This window comes from Somniosus microcephalus, chromosome 7 (genome assembly GCF_052327205.1).
Source record: "Somniosus microcephalus isolate GS21.2 chromosome 7, FLI_Smic_1.0, whole genome shotgun sequence".
Taxonomy (NCBI): domain Eukaryota; kingdom Metazoa; phylum Chordata; class Chondrichthyes; order Squaliformes; family Somniosidae; genus Somniosus; species Somniosus microcephalus.
This window is the reverse complement of record NC_140993.1, coordinates 121,774,800-121,796,478: the sequence shown is the minus strand read 5'-3', so window position 1 is coordinate 121,796,478 and position 21,679 is coordinate 121,774,800. Positions and strand designations below refer to the sequence as shown.

The 21,679-nt window shown below is 43.0% G+C and overlaps 1 protein-coding gene across 1 annotated transcript in view; it reads right to left on the bottom strand.

Annotated features, from left to right (window-relative positions):
- Window positions 1-5,300: 5,300 nt before the first annotated feature.
- Window positions 5,301-21,679, bottom strand: part of sntg1 (syntrophin, gamma 1) — a gene marked incomplete at its 5' end in the record, with an annotated part of 174,103 nt that continues 157,724 nt past the window's right edge. The window contains 3 exons of the mRNA XM_085993955.1: window positions 5,301-9,654; window positions 13,294-13,404; window positions 19,759-19,851. Coding sequence (XP_085850081.1) covers window positions 9,523-9,654; window positions 13,294-13,404; window positions 19,759-19,851 — 336 coding nt within the window. The remainder of the gene's footprint in view (window positions 9,655-13,293; window positions 13,405-19,758; window positions 19,852-21,679) is intronic.

Genomic DNA, 21,679 nt, shown 5'->3' with positions numbered 1-21,679 from the left:
TACCAGGAACTACTATGGGTTTGGAACTACGTCGCTTCCAGGCGGAGCTCTCCCCCGTCAGCAGCGGCGGCTCTCCTTCGGGAGCCGCTGCTCAGGAATCCGCACCTCCACGGACGCGGGTTCGGGCAGCTGGTGGAGGGCAGGGCTGTGCCTGGCAAGGTGACCAGAGTCGGGGACCTGCTCGATGGCAGAGGAGCGGGCTGGATGGCGCCGGAGGAGCTGGCGCGGCGCCTGTCCTGGGCCAACGTCCGGCTCGCGGTCGAAGCCATCGAATCGGTGAAAGCGGCACTGGGCCCCAACTCCACTAGGTGTATCAAGGCGGCTCAAGCATGTGGGGCGATCCCGTCCGAGCTTACCCCCGTTCGGACGGAATTCCTCATCGGCGCCCGGCCCCGAAACTCCCCTCGGGAACCGGCGCCTCACAACTTGAGCCGTCTCGAGGAAATACCCTCCGTGCCTTTTCATTCCGCGCGGAGGGGTTTGCTGTATGGGCTGCTCCTGCACACTCTCCACTTTGCCATCTTCGTCTACTTTCCGGACACGCTTTGGCGTGGCGTCTTGCCGACTGGCGGTGGCGGAGGTCCCCAATGGAGGGCTCTCTACGCGGGAGTCCTCCCTTGTTCCATCGGGGACTTGGCCTTGAGGGTGTTGCACGGAGCGGTCCCGTGCAATAAGGTTTTAAGTAGGTTCACGGACTCCCAGGCTGCCTGCATTTTTTGCGGCCTGGAGGTGTCCGTGTTTCACGTTTATATGGAGTGTGAAAAGTTGCAGCCCCTCTTTCACTACTTGAAGGGGCTGCTCCTCGATTTTTGGTTGCACTTCAGCCCCACGCTCTTGATCTACGGTCACCCGGTGCGGAGGGGAGCGGACAGGTTGGAGGACCTCCTTGTGGGCCTGCTCCTGGGCCTGGCTAAAAGAGCCATCAATTGGTCCAGGCAGCGGGCGGTCGAGGGGGTCGTCCAGCCGGATTGCCTGCCTCTCTTCCGCGGCCATGTTCGCGCCCGGGTGGCCCTGGAGATGGAGCACGCGGTGTCCGCCGGTGCGCTTGAGTATTTCCGCGACCGGTGGGCGCCGCAGGGACTGGAGTGCATCATCAACCCAGAAAACCAAATTTTGATTTGATTTTTTAAGTTTTAGTTGAACTTCTGTTTACAGTCCAATTTGGGTTTTTGGGTACAAACAAAAGAGTTACCCTCTGGTCAGTAAATACCTGTTATTATTGTTCTCCTGCAGTCCGTGTATTATTGATACTCGGACACTACATTTTGTATTTACATAGGACATTATTACAGTTCTCAGAAAAATCTCAAAAGCTGTTCACATAATGAATGACTTTAAAGTGCAGTGGCTGTTGTATAAACAAGAACATTTCTTCAGAGTAAAGCAATATGTAATGAGGACTAAGTTACAAGATTTTATCCAAAAATACATTATTGAAGTGTACCATTTGTGAATCAAATAGAAAAGAATCACTCTTTAATGGGTGAATGTCCATAGTTGTGTTGCACTTCTTAGAATATGTAAAAATATTTAATGAAAACAAATTCATTGCAAATTCATTAAATATTATTCTAAATAAACATTTAATGTTCAACAGTTAATATAAGCAAGTTGCCTAATCTCAGTATCATACTTTAATCAATTTTCAGCTTCATTTAGCAGATATTCAAAAAGAACTAAATGCCCTTTTGTTAGAAATGCTCATGTCTGGTGTGTGCCTGAGTAGCAAAGATGCACAGGAATTGAGCCTCAATTTTAATATAACACACTCTGCAAGAAAAGGGCACCCAATTTACAACCGGCCCGATTTTACGGTCCACAGGCTTAGTTGGAGTTGAATATCAAACGGGGCGTAAATCAAACATCCCCATTGCATTAGGTTAAAATTGGGGCTAATTTCTACCAAGATATTTTTGGTACCAGTATAACAATTAATCTTGAATGACTGTAAAGGTACATTGGGGTCATGGTTTCTTCTGTATCAGAACCTTGGCTGTAAACAAAATGGGTGAAATACCATGTTCCAAAGTGCTGCACTCTAAGGGGACTACAATCATTTCATTAGCACAAAATCTAAAGAATTTAAACAGTAGTTTTCAGATGGAAGTCATAAAAGTCTGACACTTTTAAAATTTGTCATCATTAAAAAGATTGCAGCATATTAGAAAATAATAATTTGCAGCTTTTATTTGTGATCATGGATTTTGTTCTCTCCATAACGTAAACCACAATCACAAACTTTAAATGGGTTCTGTCTTTAAGACAATTTGCAAAGCTCTTGTAGCTTGTTTGCAAACATACAATGCAGCAACATAGATCACATTGAACCATCTCCGTACATCACTTGAGTATGACATCTCCATGATGCACAACACTTCTCCCTCCCACATATAAAACAAGTTTGACATTCGTTTTTTCATGAAGACTGTGGGTGGTGGGGGGTGGATTTTAACCCCCAAGGATGGTGGGTTGGGGGCAAGTGAGCAGTAAACAATTTTAAAATCTCAAACTCAACCCCAACCCAACACCAACCCGCCCACTTCCGGTTTTAATGGAGGCGGGTCGGGGGTGCGGGGGTGCAATCCGCTTTTAGGAGGCGGGTCATTCAGTAAAAGCTTTTAAGGAGGCTACGTGCCTCCATTTTAACAGCATTTTAATTTTTAACCCATGGAGGCTGGGTTTTTCAGAGCTTGGGAAACCTGGCAGGTAAATATATGCTTATGGAGGGAGTGAGAGCATGCAGGGGGTTCCTCTTGCCTTCCAATGAGCAGAAGAGACCTCCCCAGGAGACCAAAGCAGCCTGGAATAGATGGCAGGTGAAGTGCAGATGACAGAAGCTTTCTGTCAATGGTGAGAGAGTTCTTGCAATGAGGTGACACTGGATGGAGACTGCTGGAAAGACTTGCAGCCTGCAGAATTTGTGCTGGAAATGGACTGAGCAACAGCTTCTGCCTGAGGAAAGTGATCATCTGTCAGGTGGGAGTTTTTATTGTATATTTGATACTGTCAAGCAATCAGCTGGAGCAATGGCCACAGACCTTCTGCCTCAGGTTGACAGATGTGCTTCCCGAGCAGCGTGGTTCCCGTGGCCATGCAGTTACATTTTAAAGTAATTTAAAAAGCCTGTTAAGAGTCTGACAACTAGCTGTTAGTCATCTCAATTGGGTCGCCCACCGCTGCCGGTCGAGTCGGCTCCGCGACGACAGATGCGCCTGGGGGAAAGGCGCGCGGGGGTGAGATGACAGCAGGTTCCTGACCCACTGTTAAAAATAACAACTTTCCCACCCAACCCGCCACTGATTGCGCCCACTACCACCCTGAAAATTTCTGCCATTATAAAACTGTCGTAAATTTTACGAATGAAAACTTATAGGCCCAATTTGAACAACAAGAACGTGACATGCGGGATTTCAAATTACAGCACTGTGCAACTCACTGGGACCATGCTGACCTCGCACCATGCACCACTTTAGCAGGTGCGTTTAAACCAGCCTGTGAGGTCTTCACACCAGACATGTGATGGCCTCATTGAGATTCAAAAGTCGGGATCCAATGCTGTAACTACAGATGTGGTGCGATTACTGTTTCAGCTAATATAAATGAGAGAACGTTGCTTACTTTGCCTATTATCTGTTATAACTTGGCACTGCAGTGCAGTACTGAGGGAGCATTGCACTGTCGGATGAGACATTAAACTGAGGCTCCCTCTGCCTTCTTAAGTGGAGGTAAAAGATCCCATGGAACTATTTTGAAAAAGAGTAGGGGAGTTCTCATCAGTGTCCAGGCCAATATTTATTCCTCAACCAACATTACCAAAACAGATTATCTGGTCACTATCTCATTGCTGTTTGTGGAACCTTGCTGTGCGCAATTTGGCTGCCGCATTTTCTACAGACCACAGTGACTGCACTTGAAAAGTACTTCAGTGGCTGTAAAGCACTTTGAGACGTTGTGAGGTTGTGAAAGGCGCTATATAAATACAAGTTCTTATATTAAAAAAGGTGTAAGGTCACAACAGTCGGAGGGCATTGCACCAGTAGGTGACGCTGTCAGCATAATGTTACATAACATCATGTTAAATGACAGGCTCACCCTGAAGACTCTCAATTTTCAGTTGTTGGATCGCTCCAGGAGCTTCCCAAACAAAAATCAAAAATGCACAAGGAAAAAATATTGTAACAAGGTGCAAAATAAAAATAAAAAATCTCCTGACAACCCTGGCAGAAAAGAACAGTGTGAATTGTCGACCCAAGCACACAAATGGCGATCAAGGCTACGGAGGCGAACCCAAGGAAAAAGAAAATTGTTTTCCTTGGAAGCAGCAACCGATGGGTGAGGAACAATAGGCAACCGAAACACGAGATGCAAATAAACTCGGCAACTCATAAGAGCGTATACTGGTGAAATATGTTTTGAAGTGCACATACATAAAATGCCCTGAACATAACAACCACCTTGTAACAGAGTTTATTTAAACTTATAGTTTACAGCAAAAACAAAAAAACATGAACAAAAGCAACTCCGATTAGGAAACGGTCCCATTCCGTAGAAGAGAAAATGAACTGCATACACCCCCACTGAGAAGCGAGGTGCCCACAGGCCCCCTTAATGCCAAATGATGAGAAAAAGACCGATTTACACACCATGAGAAGAAAATTGCTCAATGTTCCCATCCCACTGAGGAGAAAGTGGTCTGCGACTTCTGACCCCCACTCCCCCCTGCCATTGCTGATCTGAAAATAAGCCACCAAAATCCCTTCCTCCAACTGTTGAGGAGAAAATGGACCATAGAAACTCCCCACCCCCTCACCCATGCTGGTGAGAAAATGGCCACCACCCCCCTGAACAGGATGCCCTTCCCTTCCTACTCCCCCCCCCGTTGATGAGAAAATAGCTTGCCAGTGTCTCTGCTGAGGAGAAAATTACCCCAACAACCTCCCTCCTGCGAATTGCAATATCATCGAAGGCCCCCCTGTTGTCCCTGCCTCTCTCCCCCCTCCTCCACTCCCTCTTACTCCGCCCACCTCTCCCTCTACCCCATCTCATTCTCCCCAATGTTCCTGTTCCACTTCCCCATCCTCTTCCCTCTCCTCTCCTTTCTCCCTCTTCCACATTTTGCTTTGCCCCCTCCCATTTTTTGCCTCCTCTTTTCATCTCTTCATCTCTCCTTCTCTGCCTCCCCTACCTGTCCGCTTGCTTTTCCCTCCTCTCCCTCTCCTCCTCACCCCTATTCCAGCGCCCCTCCCAGCCCCACCCTTTCCCCTCTCTCCCTCTCTATATTCCCCCTCTTCTCTCTCCTTCTCCCCTCTCCCCATCTCTCTCACTCTCCTTTGGTTCCCTCCCATCTGCCTTCTCTCCCCTCGACCACCTTGGTCCAATTGTCATCTTCTAACCCTGCTGGAGCTGAAATGTGCTCTTGGTCTTGACTCCTTATGTGCAATGCCACAGGAGATTGATTCATTTTCTGTAGGTGTCACTTGTGTTTTCGGATGATTCAAGCCTGTAGCTCTAATTTAAAAAAAAATAAAAAGCAGAATATCTAAGCAAGCTTGGGCCAAGCTGAACTAGTTTAGTATAAAATCATTGTTTGGGTGTCTATAGTGCACTCTAGAAATGTACTAGTGAATATCCTCTATATACAATCACAGCATCAGTTTAAAATTCCACGTCTGCTCTGTCTGGCTTTTTCAGATAGCCTGAACCTGGCATGAAGGCCTGACATGTGACATTATTGAAAAATACTGAGATTTACAAGATCTGGAAAAATATCGTAATCCTATTCCATTGTAAATGAATTTAGATTCATTCTTCTGAAAATAGCTTAAAAGGTTCCGACTCTTCTGACCTAAAATCAGTACAGCACCAAAGTCGGTTTGTGTTCTGAAAGCATAGTTAATGCTTCACTCAGGTTATTGATTAACGCGCTCATGTGTCCATTAACTGCAATGTACTTTACAATATAACTATTATATTAGGTTCATTCAATGCTACCCGAGCACTGTGAATTCAATAACAGAACAAAAATAACTGTTGACAAAGGAGTGCTCTTCTGCTAAATAGCCAACCTTGAATACGCAAAAGAAAATGGGAACAAAAGTTACGCAATATTCTCTAAGAATAAAAGAGCATTTTAGACCAACATCCTTGTGAAATTATCAAAATTCTGGACCAATAAACCTAATAGATATGATAGTTTAATCCCTTTTGGGTATAAAATGTCAAGTACAATGATCTCATACATCTCTTGTGGTTCATAAGATTAGCCCAGTGGCAGTGAAGGCATAACAGATAAATTTGATTTAGCACGAACTGCCCAGGAAAGCAGTGAGAATGTTGCTGAGTTTTCACAAAAAAAACTGCAGATACTTTTAGAGTAAGTGGATTCTATGACACCGCAGTAATTAGATGAAGATGGAAAGACATGATGGGAGGCTCAGTTTGAAGCATTTTCAAATAGTGGAAACACTTGAGTTGTTGTGTGGCACATAATAAAATGAAATGGAAAGATGAGAGATTGCAGCTGCTGTTTGAAGGAAGCAATTTGGACTGAACACAGCTCTGTAGGTTGGTGACCAGCAAACGATTCCCCCAGTGATCTTAAGAGATGAAAATAAAAATGTTTATCTCACACGAGTGGAGCCGGTCTGCAATAGTGTAATAACGATTGTAGAAATATCTTTAGAGAGAGTTATAATATCTAATTTTAACATCCAGTTTGTATATTTTAGGCTTTGGCCTCAAACTACCTCAGAATTGACTGAAAGTAAAAAATGTACATGACATGGAAACTATGATAGTCAATGATAACAGATCAAAGGAGATCTAAGCAGATGATTCAGCTGATCTCTTTAAAATAAAATACTGTAGGCATTTACTGGATCAAGTATTCATAGTTGCAGAACAAGAGGGACACATAAAACAAATAATTCAAAGAAACAGCTAATATTGGCAGAACAAAAAATGCAAAATAATTTGAAATGTCTCTTTTTGGCACAACACAGGGTAGACTTTCCAAGTGGTGGCACTTGGTGAGGTACCAGTCCACTGCTGTGATTTTCCAATTTAAAGTGAGAGGTACCTCAGCATGTGTAATGATACGTGTAATCAACCCTCACATGCTTAGAGGATTAACAGAACACATACAAAAATGTCTCTAATGTTGCCCACTTATATGATGGGGTCAGATTATGTAATTTTTTAAATTCGCTCCTGGGATGAGTGCATCGCTGACAAGGCCAGCATTTATTGCCCATCCCTAGTTGCCCTTGAGAAGGTGGTGGTGAGCCACCTTCTTGAACCGCTGCAGTCCATGTGGTGAAGGTACTCCCACAGTGGTGTTAGGGAGGGAGTTTCCAGATTTTGACCCAGCGACAATGAAGGAACGGCGATATATTTCAAAGCCAGGATGGTGTGTAACTTGGAGGGGAACTTGGAGGTGAAGGTGTTCCCAGGTGTCTGCTGCCCTTGTCCTTCTAGGTGGAAGAGGTCACAGGTTTGGGAGGTGCTACCAAAGAAGCCATGGTGAGTTGCTGCAGTGCATCTTGTAGATGGTACACACTGCAACCACGGTGTGCCGGTGGTGGAGGGAGTGAATGTTTAAAGTAGTGGATGGGATGCTAATCAAGTGAACTGCTTTGACCTGGATGGTGTCAAGCTTCTTGAGTGTTGATGGAGCTGCACTCATCTATGCAAGTGGAGAGTATTCCATCATACTCCTGATTTGTGCCTTGTAGATGGTGGAAAGGCTTTGGGGAGTCAGGAGGTGAGACACTCACTGCAGAATACCCAGTCTCTGACCCACTCTTGTTGCCACAGTATTGATGTGGCTGGACCAGTTAAGTTTCTGGTCAATGGTGACCCCCCCAGGATGTTGATGGTGGGGGGTTCGGCGATGGTAATGCCATTCAATGTCAAGGGGTGGTGGTTAGACTCTCGCTTGTTGGAGATAGTCATTGCCTGCCACTTGTGCAGCGTGAATGTTACTTGCCGCTTATCAGCCCAAGCCTGAATGTCGTCCAAGTCTTGCTGCATGTGGGACGGACTGCTTTATTATCTGAGGCGTTGCGAATGGAACTGAACACTGTGCAATCATCAGCGAACATCCCCACTTCTGACGTTATGATGGAGGGAAGGTCATTGATGAAGCAGCTGAAGCTGGTTGGGTCTAGGACACTGCCCTGAGGAACACCTGCAGCGATGTCCTGGAGCTGAGAGGATTGACATCCAACAACCACAACCATCTTCATTTGGAGTTTTCCCCCTGATTCCCATTGACTTCAATTTTATTAGGGCTCCTTGATGCCACACTTGGTCAAATGCTGCACACACACCCATTTATAAATCTGTGAAATTTCTCTGCCTGCAATTTCAACAAAAGTGAATCAGTTTATGCAAATTTTACATCGAATTATTTCAATCCATTCTTTTTCAAGACTTTTAAAGCCATATTGGGTGTTCAGTTATTACAATGATGATTATTATTAAGAGTTAAAGAACGAGCTCACATGTTGTTGAAGAACGAGCTCACATGTTGTTAAAGAACGAGCTCACATGTTGTTAAAGAACGAGCTCACATGTTGTTAAAGAACGAGCTCACATGTTGTTAAAGAACGAGCTCACATGTTGTTAAATTCACCAGCTCACATGTTGTTAAAGAACTCGCTCACATGTTGTTAAATTCCACCAGCAGTCTTTATCAGAATGGTTGTACTTCAAAATGTACGATAAATATGGAATTTACAGGTGTATTTCTTAAAGAATTAAAATGATGTTATACTTTAGCTAATGATGATCATAGTAGAGAAATGTTCACTAGATCTTAGCAGCTTGTGCATATGGTTCACAGAAGAATAAATTATTATTGTTATTTTTTATCTATCACATTGAATAAATTCTCATTATGTTGCTCATGAGTTCAGATTTCTGTTTTTTCAGAGACTTAACATGGAAACAGTAAACACTCAGGGCATATTGTAAAAATAAGGGCATTTCCACTACAAAAATTATTTTACATAAAAATGATCCGCTTTGCCCATTTGAATCCTTAATTTCTAATCCTATTCCTTGTCACTATTATCTTGCATAAACCTCATATCTATAACACTTATATGTCTTGTAAATTCATAAAAATTTCCATCTTTGGAACACCAGAAGTACATTTAATTGCAGGGGTGCTTTTGCAGAGATACCTCCAATACGAAATCTTATGTACATTAAGTGCTTCAGTGACACCCCTCACTCAGGAAGTATCCCATGATAATGTTTGGCTACAGTCCATGAGGAAACTTCAGCGGTGTACTAAAATGGGAAAAGCTACCATATCCGCAAACTCTAGAGATTTCAGTTCAATTAATTCAGTGACTGTTTGCAACTTATGGCACAGGAGATGAATGCAAGCTAACAACTTTTCTCCTGAACTGGAAGTCTTGTATTGAAATCTACCATGGCTGTGCCATGTTAAATATTTATCTTCAGCAGAGCAGCAACGACTCTTCCCAACTGGATAGAAAGAACCGGAGTCTGTCAGTTACTATACTTGGCCTTCCCAGCAATAGGCTGACTTCCAACATAGAGAGGATCCATACAAGCAACTTTGGCAGCAAAGAAGGAGTGTATACAGTGCAGTACTGCAAAAAGGTTGGAAAATTCCAGCTCCTGCATCAAAACAAAAGGGAGAAAAAAAATATGTATATTAAAACATAGCATTGTGGCAAAACAATTTGAAGCAGAAATTAAAAGGACTAATTTTAAAAGGCGGTCTCCTCTACATTGGGGAGACCAAACACAGATTGGGTGACTGCTTTGCGGAACACCTCATTCAGTCCGTAAAGGGGACCCCGAGTTTCCGGTCGCCTGTCACTTTAATTTTCCACTCCACTCCCACTCAGACCTCACCGTCCTCGGCCTCTTACATTGTTCCACTGAAGCTCAACGTAAGCTCGAGGAACAGCACCTCATCTTTCGATTAGGCACTTTACAGCCTTCTGGACTCAACATTAAGTTCAACAGTTTCAGAACATAACCTCAGCCCCTATCATATATATATATTTTTTCCATACTTTTTGTTTGTTCTCTTCTCTCCCACATGGCAGCTATCTTTCATTCTGCCAGCGCAATTTATATTTCATCTAGAGCCATCTTTTGTTTCTTAACCTGTCCTATTACCATTTCCTTTTGCCTACAATATCTCTTAATGTCTCTTAACATCTCCTGCCTTCTATCCTATCACAGACCTTCCCTTTTGTTCTTTCATCTCCTCCCCCTTTTCCCAGCTCCTACACTTGCTTAAAAATCTGTTCCATTTCCTGCTTTTTTTCAGTTCTGATGAAAGGTCATCAACCTGAAATGTTAACTCTGTTTCTCTCTTCACAGATGCTGCCTGGCCTGCTGGGTGTCTCCAGCATTTTCTGTTTTTGTTTCGGATTTCCAGCATCTGCAGTATTTTCTTTTTGTATTGGACTAATTTTAACCCTGTCTGCCTGGCAGACAGTTAAAATCACCCATGGGACTCGGCCACCGACGCCCCCCACTGATCCTGCAGGCTCTAACTTTAACCTGCTCGCCTGAGCAGGCGAGAAGGACACATGTTGACAAGCTGATGGGTTCTTTCTTTAAATATGTAAATTGGGATTGGTTGACACCATCAGGTTCGGATTGCTATTACAACCATCAGCCTGAGCGGGAAAGTAGTTGTGGCTTTCACACAAGGCTAACCTAATGGGAAGAGGAGTTGGGGCCAGAAGAGGCATAAAGAGGTTAAGTCCTTTTAATTTTTTTAATTTTCCTTGTAGGGCCAGGAGGAACAGGAGTGCTCGTCCTTATAATAAAAATGTATATTAATCCATGTGTACCACACACTCTTCCAGTAATTGCAGACTGACAACTGCAGCCGCATATGGAAAACTAACAATATTACAAAAACAGCAACTTGCATTTATAAAGCACCCTTAAATGTAGAAAAACTTCCCAAGGTACTTTACAGAATCCTAATCAAACAAAAATCAACACTGAGCTACAGAAGGAGATATTAGGACAGGTGACTAAAAGCTTGGCCTAAGGTGGGTTTTAAAGAGTGTCTTAAAAGAGATAAAGGAGTTAAAGAGAGATTTAGGGAGGAAATTCCAGAGCATAGAGCCTAGAAAGCTGAAGGCATGGCTGTCAATAATAGGGTGAAGAGATTTTAGGATACATAAGAGGATGGATTTGGAAGTGCAGAATTCTTGGATGGAGCAGATTATCGAGATAGGGAGGGGTGCGGTCATGAAAAGATTTAAACCGAAAGATGAGATTTTAAATTTGAGGTAGTGGGGGATCAGGAGCCAAAGCAGGTTAGCAAAGACAGGGGAGGTGGGTGAGTGAGACTTGGTATGGGATAGGGTATGGGCAACTATGACCCTGAGCTGAGCTTTTGACCTCATATCCTTTCCATCACCAAGACTGCCTAATTCCATATTTCCACCTCTGTAACATTACCTGTTTCCGCCTTTGCCTCAGTCCATCTGCCACCACCTCCCCAAACCCCACCCCCCCAACCCTGCACCCCCAAATTCACTCTTCCTCTGACTCAGGCCTCCTGTGCATCATCCCTCTTTGCTCCACCATTGGCAGCCATGTCTTCAGTCAACTAAGCCCCACACTCTGAAATTTCTTCCCTAAACTGCTCCGCCTCTCCACCTCACTCTCCTCCTTTAAGACCCTCCGTAAAGTGCACCTCTTTGACTAAGCTTTTGTTCACCCCTCCTAGTATCTCCTTCTATAGCTTGAAGTCCTTTTATTTTGTGGCTCATTATCATATGCCTATTGAATGTTAATATACATAACATCAGCTGCACTACCTTCATCAACCCTCTCCTTTATTTTAATTTTGCATAGTATATTGGGCTACCAATGAGATAATTGGGCCCTTATGCTGGTTGGTAAAAGGTGCCATAGGTTTGACTAGTTGCTCCTATCATGAAACCATGAAACACTTCAGTGTTCTGGGAGTTGATTAACTGGTGCACTTGGTGTAAGCATCACTCCTCAATGGGAGTGTTGGGGAAACAGAATCACTCCTATAGATTATTGTAAGAAAATAAAAATAAAAATAAGAGTTTAACAAAAGAGAAAGTGGGAAAACAGGGATACGGGAAAGACAAGGTAAGGCAGAAGTAAACTTTCTTAAATAATTTTGCCTTCATTTATGAATTTTAAAGGATATATTTTATTGATATAACATTGATATTATAGAAATAAATCTATTCCTGACAGCTCAATACTATTATTACAGTAACAATGGGAAAATTTTCAGCATCGCAGTGTCCAAGAAATGTTACAAAGAAATGGCTGGCCTTGAAAATAACTGGTGATGCATGGATTGAAGATATATACTGTATCACTGTGTACAAAATCAGAGCATGTTCATTAACATTCTCCAATGTGGATTGCTTCCCAGTTTTTGTGTATTTAGGATTTTTCAACACCAATAAAACTAAAATATCCAAACTGTGCCAGAGTTCAGGAATTCCATAGATTAAAGATGGGCATGTCAGTAAGTGCAACTCAGGTCACTTTAACTTTGGAGTTCAATCTGCCTCTTCCCTAGCCAGAACATGATCTCCTCTGGGACTTGACCTGGATCTGAATCGGCAGCTCACCTCCACCTTCTCAAGGTCAATTAGGGATGGGCAATAAATGCTGGCCTTGCCAGCGATGCTCACATCTCATGAATGAATAAAAAAAATCCAGTCCAGACACCTGGGGTGAACATCTCTGACAGCTCTTCATAGAATTTCACGTGAGTAATTGTCTTTTATTGGTCAAAGTTCCATTGTGAAAAACTGCCTTCCCAATACACATAGGGCAAAACCTATTTATTATGTAGTTTTTTTTATATACTTTCTCCGCATAATTTCATCAATTTGTGTCACATGTCAGCGGTTTAATTTGCAGAAGCCAATCTGGATAGATTTTAGATTTACAGTGCACAGGGGGAATCTATGTGGCATGCTCCCAGGGGATCTCAATAGCCCGTTCTCCAGCTGAAAACGGAGGCATTGGAGTCACTTCTCTGAAGGATGCCTAAGTATTTAATTGAATAACATATGCACTTTTCAGGTGAATGTTCTCTTGGGACAGTTTAAAAGTTCACCTCGTTTTTCTTACTCTGCTGAGTGAAGTGGACAGTTAGTCCCTCTTATTTTCAATTTGAGGAAAATAATCCAGTGCCTCAAAAAATATAAATGCACCTTAATTTTTTTTAAACACCATTAACACAGATTTGTCTGGTCTGGCACCAGTTTCACACTACATTACCTTTGCTTCAATTTGTTTAGTGTCCATGTTCTGGAATAAAAACTTAATCTTGCTTTTTCCATCATCTGAAGAACCTTTCAGCTGTGAAAATTTGTATCTCCAGAGAACAGCCTGTAAAAGTACGTGGAAAGAAACGGTCAATGGGTGACACTTACTGACATTTTCTTTCATAGCGCATCTTAATTTTGCAAATACATTATTTACTCAATGCAGGAGGGCTAATCTTCAATCAAACATGCAACATGTTACAAAAGCAAAATAATGTGGATGCTGGAAATCTGAAATAAAAACAGAAAATGCTGAAAATACTCAGCAGGTCAGGCAGCATCTGTGGAGAGAGAAACAGAGTTAACGTTTCAGGTCGATAACCTTTCATCAGAACAGTATGTAACAATTATATGTTACAATTAGGTTTAGTTTAACTGTCAGGAGAATCAAGTGAAATCACTGTGATTATCAACCTCACTCTTCATTCACTCATTTCTTACTCAAACTCTGAGCAAACAAGTTGAGTTTCTGGTTTACTGATTTCTATTCGACTCTGGAAAACTGAATCTTTCATTAATTGAGTTCTCTCTCCATTTCTACACTGCAAAATACATTCATTCATTGCACTTTTGTACTGAGACATTTGGTATTTCATTGATTGAGCTGTCTCTGTTTTACACAAAGCCAGGCGACAGGAGCTATTTTTCAATCTCAGGGACAGTCACTTATAATGAAATGTCAGCAACTGAGTTCCAAAGAGCTCTCGAAGGAAAAAATTGCTTTAAGGTATTTGGGGTGTGATTCCATCAAATCCATGGCAAAATGCTTCCAGGTTTTTCTTCTAATTCCCATAGTATTAAATCTTATTTTAGTAATAAATCTGTTACTAGCAAAAGGCAAGTGCACGAATGCACACAAATACCTTTTCGTAAAGCTATTTATTTATTTTTTCTCTAGTCATTATAAATGTATTTAATTATTATGGAATGATCTATCTATTCATTCGTAGCGATTTAACAACAACAACAGCTTGTATTTATATAGTGCTTTTAACGTAGTAAAACATCCCAAGGTGCTTCACAGGAGCATTATAAAATAAAATTTGACACCGTGCCACATTAGGAGATATTAGGGCAATGACCAAGAGGTAGGTTTTAAGGAGTGTCTTAAAAGAGAAAAGAGAGGTAGAGAGGCAGAGAGGTTTAGAGAGGCAATTCTAGAGCTTAGGGCCTAGGCAGCTGAAGGCACGGCTGCCAATGGTGGAGCAATTATAATCAGGGATGCTCAAGGCCAGAATTGAAGGAGTGCAGATATCTCGGGTGGTTGTGGGGCTGGAGGAGGTTACAGAGATAGGGAGGGGCGAGGCCATGGAGGGATTTTGAAAACAAGGATGAGAATTTAAAAATCGAGGCATTGCTTAACCGGGAGCCAATGTAGGTCATCGAGCACAGGAGTGATGCGTGAATCATTGTTCACATTGTTAAATCCAGTTTGCGCCACCTTTCGAATGTCAGTGTAGCTCAGTGGTAGCACTTTCATCTCTGTCTCAATAAATTGTGTGATCCAGCCCCACTCCTACGACCTGATCACATAGTCTAGGTTGAAACTTGGCAGTGCTGAGGGAGTGCTGTATTGTGGGAGGTGTCTTTCATTGGAGACGTTCAATTGAGGCCACACCTATCTGTTCAGGTGGGTATAAAAGATGCCATGGTGCTATTTCAAGGACAAGAGGTTATCCTGGTGTCTTGACCTCAACTGCACCATAAATTCAAAACAAAACAAATTATCTAGTCATTCATTCATTTTTTTGTATGTGCGACTTTGCCATTTGAAAATTGGCTACTGTATTTGCCTATATAACAACAGTGAAGGCAGCTCCAAAAGTAATTATTGGCTTTGAAGCTATTTGGGATGCTCTGAGGATGTGAAAGATGCTGTGTGAAGGCAAGTTCTTTCTCCTTTCTTTATGATATACTAGATACAGAAGCATTGGATATGATTCTTGTTACACTCATGAGCCATGCTTGTAAATTTGTTTGTGGGTTGTAGAGTCAACCTTGCCTTGAAACAACCCATCTAAATTAGCTAATCTTTGCTGGGATTGTACCTCTGCATTTAATCTCAGCTCTCCCAGGCTAAAGAAGAACAAATAAAAATCACCCAAGACTCCTGCTTTCAATTGGTATTCGGTGACCCATAGTGGAAGTGGTGCAATACATGTAAAGATAGAACTGAGCTTGGATTTAATGCCACACAATTAGATAGGCCACTGTTTCTGACTACCTAGATTCACACAGAATGAATGGCCACTTCACTGCTGGGCTGCATTCAATATTGAACTAAACGTTTTAATATATATGCCTATATAATTTCCGTGGAAGTCCTCCTGGTCTACTGCTGGGACCCCTGGAGAAATGGGTTAAACAGCTAAAAACAGCCACAGAGGGTAAGTCCTGATGTTGCTCACAAGCTGGTGGGTCACTGGCCTGGATTTTCCTGGGCCCATCAGAAAAATGGCAAGAAAGGATTTCCATCCATCCATGTGATCCCACCAGCATCTGACTGTATTTTCCTTGTGTGGGGCGAGGGCTAATTTAATATTTAGGGTGGGTTTACAAAGGCACTCTTGCTCCTGATTAATTCTATGTTGCTGGGAGGGGGTGGGGTGGGGGTGGGGGAAGGAATCGGTTCTAACTGCAGCTGTTCAAAGGTTGCTGCAGCTTAAAGGGCTCGAAGCACAGCATTTCCATTAGGAGAGAGAGAGCGACAGAAAGATAGACAGAGACAGAGGGGTGGATGTTCATGGGGAAGGTGGCTTGGGGGCAGGAGGGGCTCCGATGCAGATGGGAATCCCGGGAGAACAGGGTTTCTCATAGGCCCTGCCGGTTAGTGGCAGGGCCTGACTTGCATCTGAAGCCTCTGTTTCCCGCCTGCAACCAGCCAGATGGAGAGGCTGGTTGGCTGTGAGTGGGTAGGCCTGCGGCACTAGGCTGCACAGAGGAGGGAGGGAGGGAACGGGTGGGGGCCAGTGCCGGCCTCCAGAGGACCGGGGGGAGGTGGAAGCAAGAAATCGGGGCCCATCGAGAAACCAGGGAGTGGGGGGTGGCAGGGGAGGGAAGCAAGAATCAGGGCAGTTGAGGGACCAGGGTGGGTTGACGGGGGAGACAAGCAAAAGATCAGGGCTGGCCACCAGATGATTGGGCCGGCCACAGGATCATCGGTTGGGGGGGGTGGGTCTGTCCGGGTGGAGGACCTCAATGTCCATCACCAAGAGTGACTCAGAGGCATCACTACTGACCGAGCTGGCTGAGTCCTGAAGGACACAGCTGCCAGACTGGGCCTGCGACAAGTGGTGAGAGAACCAACATGAGGGGAAAAACCTACTTGATCTCATCCTCACCAATTTACCTGTGGCAGAAGCACCTGTCCATGACAATATTGGTAGCAGTGACCACTGCACAGACCTTGTGGAGTTGAAGCCTCATCTTCACATTGAGGATACCATCCATCATGTTGTATGCCACTTACCACCATGCTAAATGGGGTAAATTCATAACAGATCTAGCAGCTCAAAACTGGGCATCCATGAGGCACTGTGGGCCATCAGCAACAACAAACTGTATTCCAACACAATCTGTAACCTGATGGCCCAGTATATCCTCACTCTACCATTAACATCAAGCCAGGGGACCAAACCTGGTTTAATGAGGAGTGTAGAAGAGCATGCTAGGAACAGCACCAGGCGTACCTAAAAATGAGCAGCCAACTTGGGGGAGCTGTAACACCGGACTACATGCATGCTAAACAGCAGAAGCAGCATGCTATAGGCAGAGCTAAGTGATTCCACAACCAGATCAAAGTTCGGCAGTTCTGCCACATCCAGTCGTGAATGGTGGTGGACAATTAAACAACTCATTTGTTAGAGGCTCCGTGAACATCCACATCCTCAAAGATGGAGGAGCTCAGCATGTGAGTGCAAAAGACAAGGCTGAAGCATTTTGCAACCATCTCCATCCAGTAGTACCGAGTGGATGATCCATCTCGGCCTCCTCCTGAGGTCCCCACCATCACAGAAACCAGTCTCCAGCCAATTCGATTCACTCCATGTGATAGCAAGTAACGGCTGAGCACACTGGATACAGCAAAGGCTGCGGGCCCCGACAACATTCCAGCTGTTGTGCTGAAGATTTGTGCTCCAGAACTAGCTGCGCCCCTAGCCAAGCTGTTCCAGTACAGCTACAACACCGGCATCTACCCATCAATGTGGAAAACTGCCCAGGTATGTCCTGTCCACAACAAGCAGGACAAATCCAATCCGGCCAATTACTGCCCCATCAGTCTACTCTCAATCATCGGTAAAGTGATGGAAAGTGTCATCAACAGTGCTATCAAGCGGCACTTACTCACCAATAATCTGCTCACCGATGCAAAGTTTAGGTCCGCCAGGACCACTTGGCTCGCGACCCCATTACAGCTTTGGTTCAAACATGGACTAAAGAGCTGAATTCCAGAGGTGAGGTGAGAGTGACTGCCCTTGATACCAAGGCAGCATTTGACCGAGTGTGGCATCAAGGAGCAAGAGTAAAATTGAAGTCAATAGGAATCAGGGGGCAAACTCTCCACTGGTTGGAGTCATATCTAGCACAAAGAAAGATGGTTGTGGCTGTTGGAGACCAATCATCACATCCCAGAACATCACTGCAGGAGTTCCTCAGGGCAGTGTCATAGGCCCAACTATCTTCAGCTGCTTCATCAATGACCTTCCCTCCATCATAAGGTCAGAAGTGGGGATGTTCGCTGATGATTGCACAGTGTTCAGTGCCATTCACAACTCCTCAGATAATGAAGCAGTCTATGCCCACATGCAGCAAGATCTGGACGACATTCAGGCTTGGGCTGATAAGAGGCAAGTAACATTCACACCACAAAAGTGGCAGGCAATGACTATCTCCAACAAGGGAGAGTCTAACCGCCGCCTCTTGACATTCAACGACATTAACATTGTCGAATCCCACACCATCAACATCATGGGGGCGTCACCATTGACCAGAAACTTAACTGGAACAGCCACATAAATACTGTGGCTACAAGAGCAGGTCAGAGGTTGGGCATTCTGTGGCAAGTGTCTCACCTCCTGACTCTCCAAAGCCTTTCCACCATCTATAAGGCACAAAGAAGTGTGATGGAATACTCTCCACAGCTCCAACAACACTCAAGAAGCTCGACCCTACCCAGGACAAAGCAGCCCACTTGATTGGCACCCCATCCACCACCTTAAACATTCACTCCCTCCACTACCGGCGTACCGTGGCTGCAGTGTGTACCATCTACAAGATGCACAACAGCAACTCGCCAAGGCTTCTTCGACAGCACCTCCCAAACCCATGATCTCTACCACCTAGAAGGACAAGGGCAGCAGGCACATGGGAACACCACCATCTCCAAGTTCCCCTCCAAGTCACACACCATCCTGACTTTGAATAATATCACCGTTCCTTCATCATCACTGGGTCAAAATCCTGGAACTCCCTCCCTAACAGCACTGTGGGAGTACCTTCACCACAGGGACTGCAGCGGTTCAAGAAGGCGGATCACCACCACCTTCTCAAGGGCAATTAGAGATGGGCAATAAATTCTGGCCTTGCCTGCGATGCTTTGGCAGGGGGTCGTGAACATCCCCTCCCATCTCATTTAAACCAGATCATTAGCCCTGCACCTCCTACAAGTGTAGGCTCACTTACATCGCCAGCAAAAGCCCCAGAAAATCCAGGAGCAGCATAAGGGGAGCAGGGACCTGTGTAACGTGTCTCTGGCCCATTTCTCTCTCCCTTGTGTCTTGGAATGCCAATTCCCTGGGTGTAGGGAAGAGGTAAACCTACCCTGTGAGTTGTCTATCTAGCAGTGGTAATATATGACTTTAATTAGCACAGTGAATAAAGCTCTCTGGGTAGGTTCACAAACTATTTAAGTATTTTTACATGTTATATGAAAAGGAACTGATTGATTTATGTTCATATTTGAATATGAAATTTTATGAATGGATTTGAATAGTCAATAATAAGACATTATTAAGAGACCTTTACTATTAATGTTGATTAATTTACCATATTAACTGACATGGCAGTGAATTTCAACTGACTTTACAAAGTTTAATTAAATATAAAGAAAATGACTTTCTATCATAAAAGAGCTTAGCAAGAAATATACTTAAAAATACAGACTTATTATAGTTCGTACACTACAGGGTATTAATTCAAATTTAGGTTTCCATGTGGTGTAAAGTATCTGACATGAAGGTTTTTTGTGAAGAAATCTAATTAAAATATGCTCTGATTCAACTTTTGTGGCAGCTTTGTCATAAAGCATTGCAAATTCAATTGAGCCTGCAGTGCTTGAACATTGAGCAGAAAGAGCATTGTGGTCATTTTCAACTAAATTAATGTTAATGAAAAGGCGAACTTAAACTTAGTATCTTACCTTTGATGCAGCATCAAAGCATACAAAACCCATATTGAAGTCTATTGTCAGTCCCATGAGGTGACTCTCCAGCACACATGCGTAGGTCTTACACTGAAATAGTAGGAAACAAAATATTGCACATGCAATACAACTTCTGGTCACAGAGAGATTGCACTGAAACACATCTCAGGAAAATCTCCCGGTGATTAACTCTCCTCAAGAGACACAGTTCAATTTCATAAATATTTCAGGTCATCTTACCATATACTATTTGAATGGCCACAAGATAATTATAGAGGAAGGCCATGTGGTCCATCTAAATTCATCCATCCAGTAAGATCCTAAAGTCTCTCCATTGTAGCATCCTATTGTCTCTTAAATGATTCCAGGGTATTCACTTCCACTACTCTATCTGGAAGTCTATTCCATACATTGATCACTCTTTGTGTGAAGAAGAATTTCCTGACATCAATCCTAAATTTACCTTTTACTAGTTTGAACCCGCGTCTCATTGTACTAATTGTGTAAATTGAAGTAGTAATCCAGCTTTATCTTTTCCATTCCCTTAACTATCTTAAGATCACCTCTCCAATGTCTCCTGATGTAAAGGAAGAAAAATACTGGAATGAAGTGGATGTGAAAGCAACAGAGAAAAAAAATCTGAAAATCAAACAGGCACCAAAGGTCATACACCACAGCTCTTGACATTAATTGGATTTTTTTTTCAGCCAGAATAAGTTCTACACATTAGCTTGACATAACTTTGTGACTTTTTACAAGGTACCCTCAAGGGATAGTGACTGGTGATAGTTTTATAATCACTTAGTAGCTCAAACATCGTTTAATTTCCCTGGCTAATTCATTCTAATAGATTCCTACTTCCAAACATGTAGAATTGCATCAAAGCCCATCTTCATGTGTACAGTTAGGCTAGGAATGTATGTACTGTTCCTCAACCTCCCCAGTTGTACGTCAAAAAAAAATGCACAATACATTTTATATTTAATTGAAAGGTTGAGGATTAAATTTATTTTTCCAGTAGGGGTCATAGAATCTTACAGCACAGAAGGAAGTCATTCAGCCCATCGTGCCTGTGCCGGCTTTTTCAAAGCGCTATCCAATTAGTCCCACTCCCCTGCTTTTTCCCCACAGCCCTGTAAATTTTTCCCCTTTAACTATTTATCCAATTCCCTTTTGAAAGTTACTATTGAGTCTGCTTCCATTTATTTATTTATGCATCCTTTCAGGCAATGCATTCCAGAACATAACAACTCACTGCGTAAAATAATAAACACCTTTGTTACTATTTAAAATTGAATAAATGCTATTAAACTTCAGATACTTATTCTTCTCATTTAAAATGCAATTGATTTGCAACACCATGTGTTGGGAAAAGGAAACTGTATCTTAATTCTTTAGAATGTCTAATCCTGGAGAATCCAAGGAGCCTTCTGTGAATTATATTTTAATCAATTCACTGAAATAAAATCTAGAATGTATCATTATGCTGCAGTGCAATACAAATGTGTAAACATTTGAGACTCATGGGAGTTGCTTTAAAAATGCTATTTAAAAATTAAGTGAAGCTCATGCTTTACACTCTAGAATAAAAAAGGTTAATAGGTGTCTCATTAAGCTATATAAAATATTAAATGGTATAGATAGGCAAACCTAAAGTATTATTTCTTCATAGAATCATAGACCAGATATTTCATCATCAACCAGAAAAGTATGACTGGACAAAATAAAATTTAAAGATTTTGGAATAATCTGTCTGATCAGGATTTAAAATGCATTTAAAATGCAGTTGGGTGTTGTAATGAGAGAGTTAGGGGATGAGCTTCAGTGAGCCACATATTCTTTCCTCATCCTTAGCTTTTTTGTATTCCTTTGTTTGTTTTTAAAGTAAGGAAGTAATACATCTTGAATGCCCTGTGTG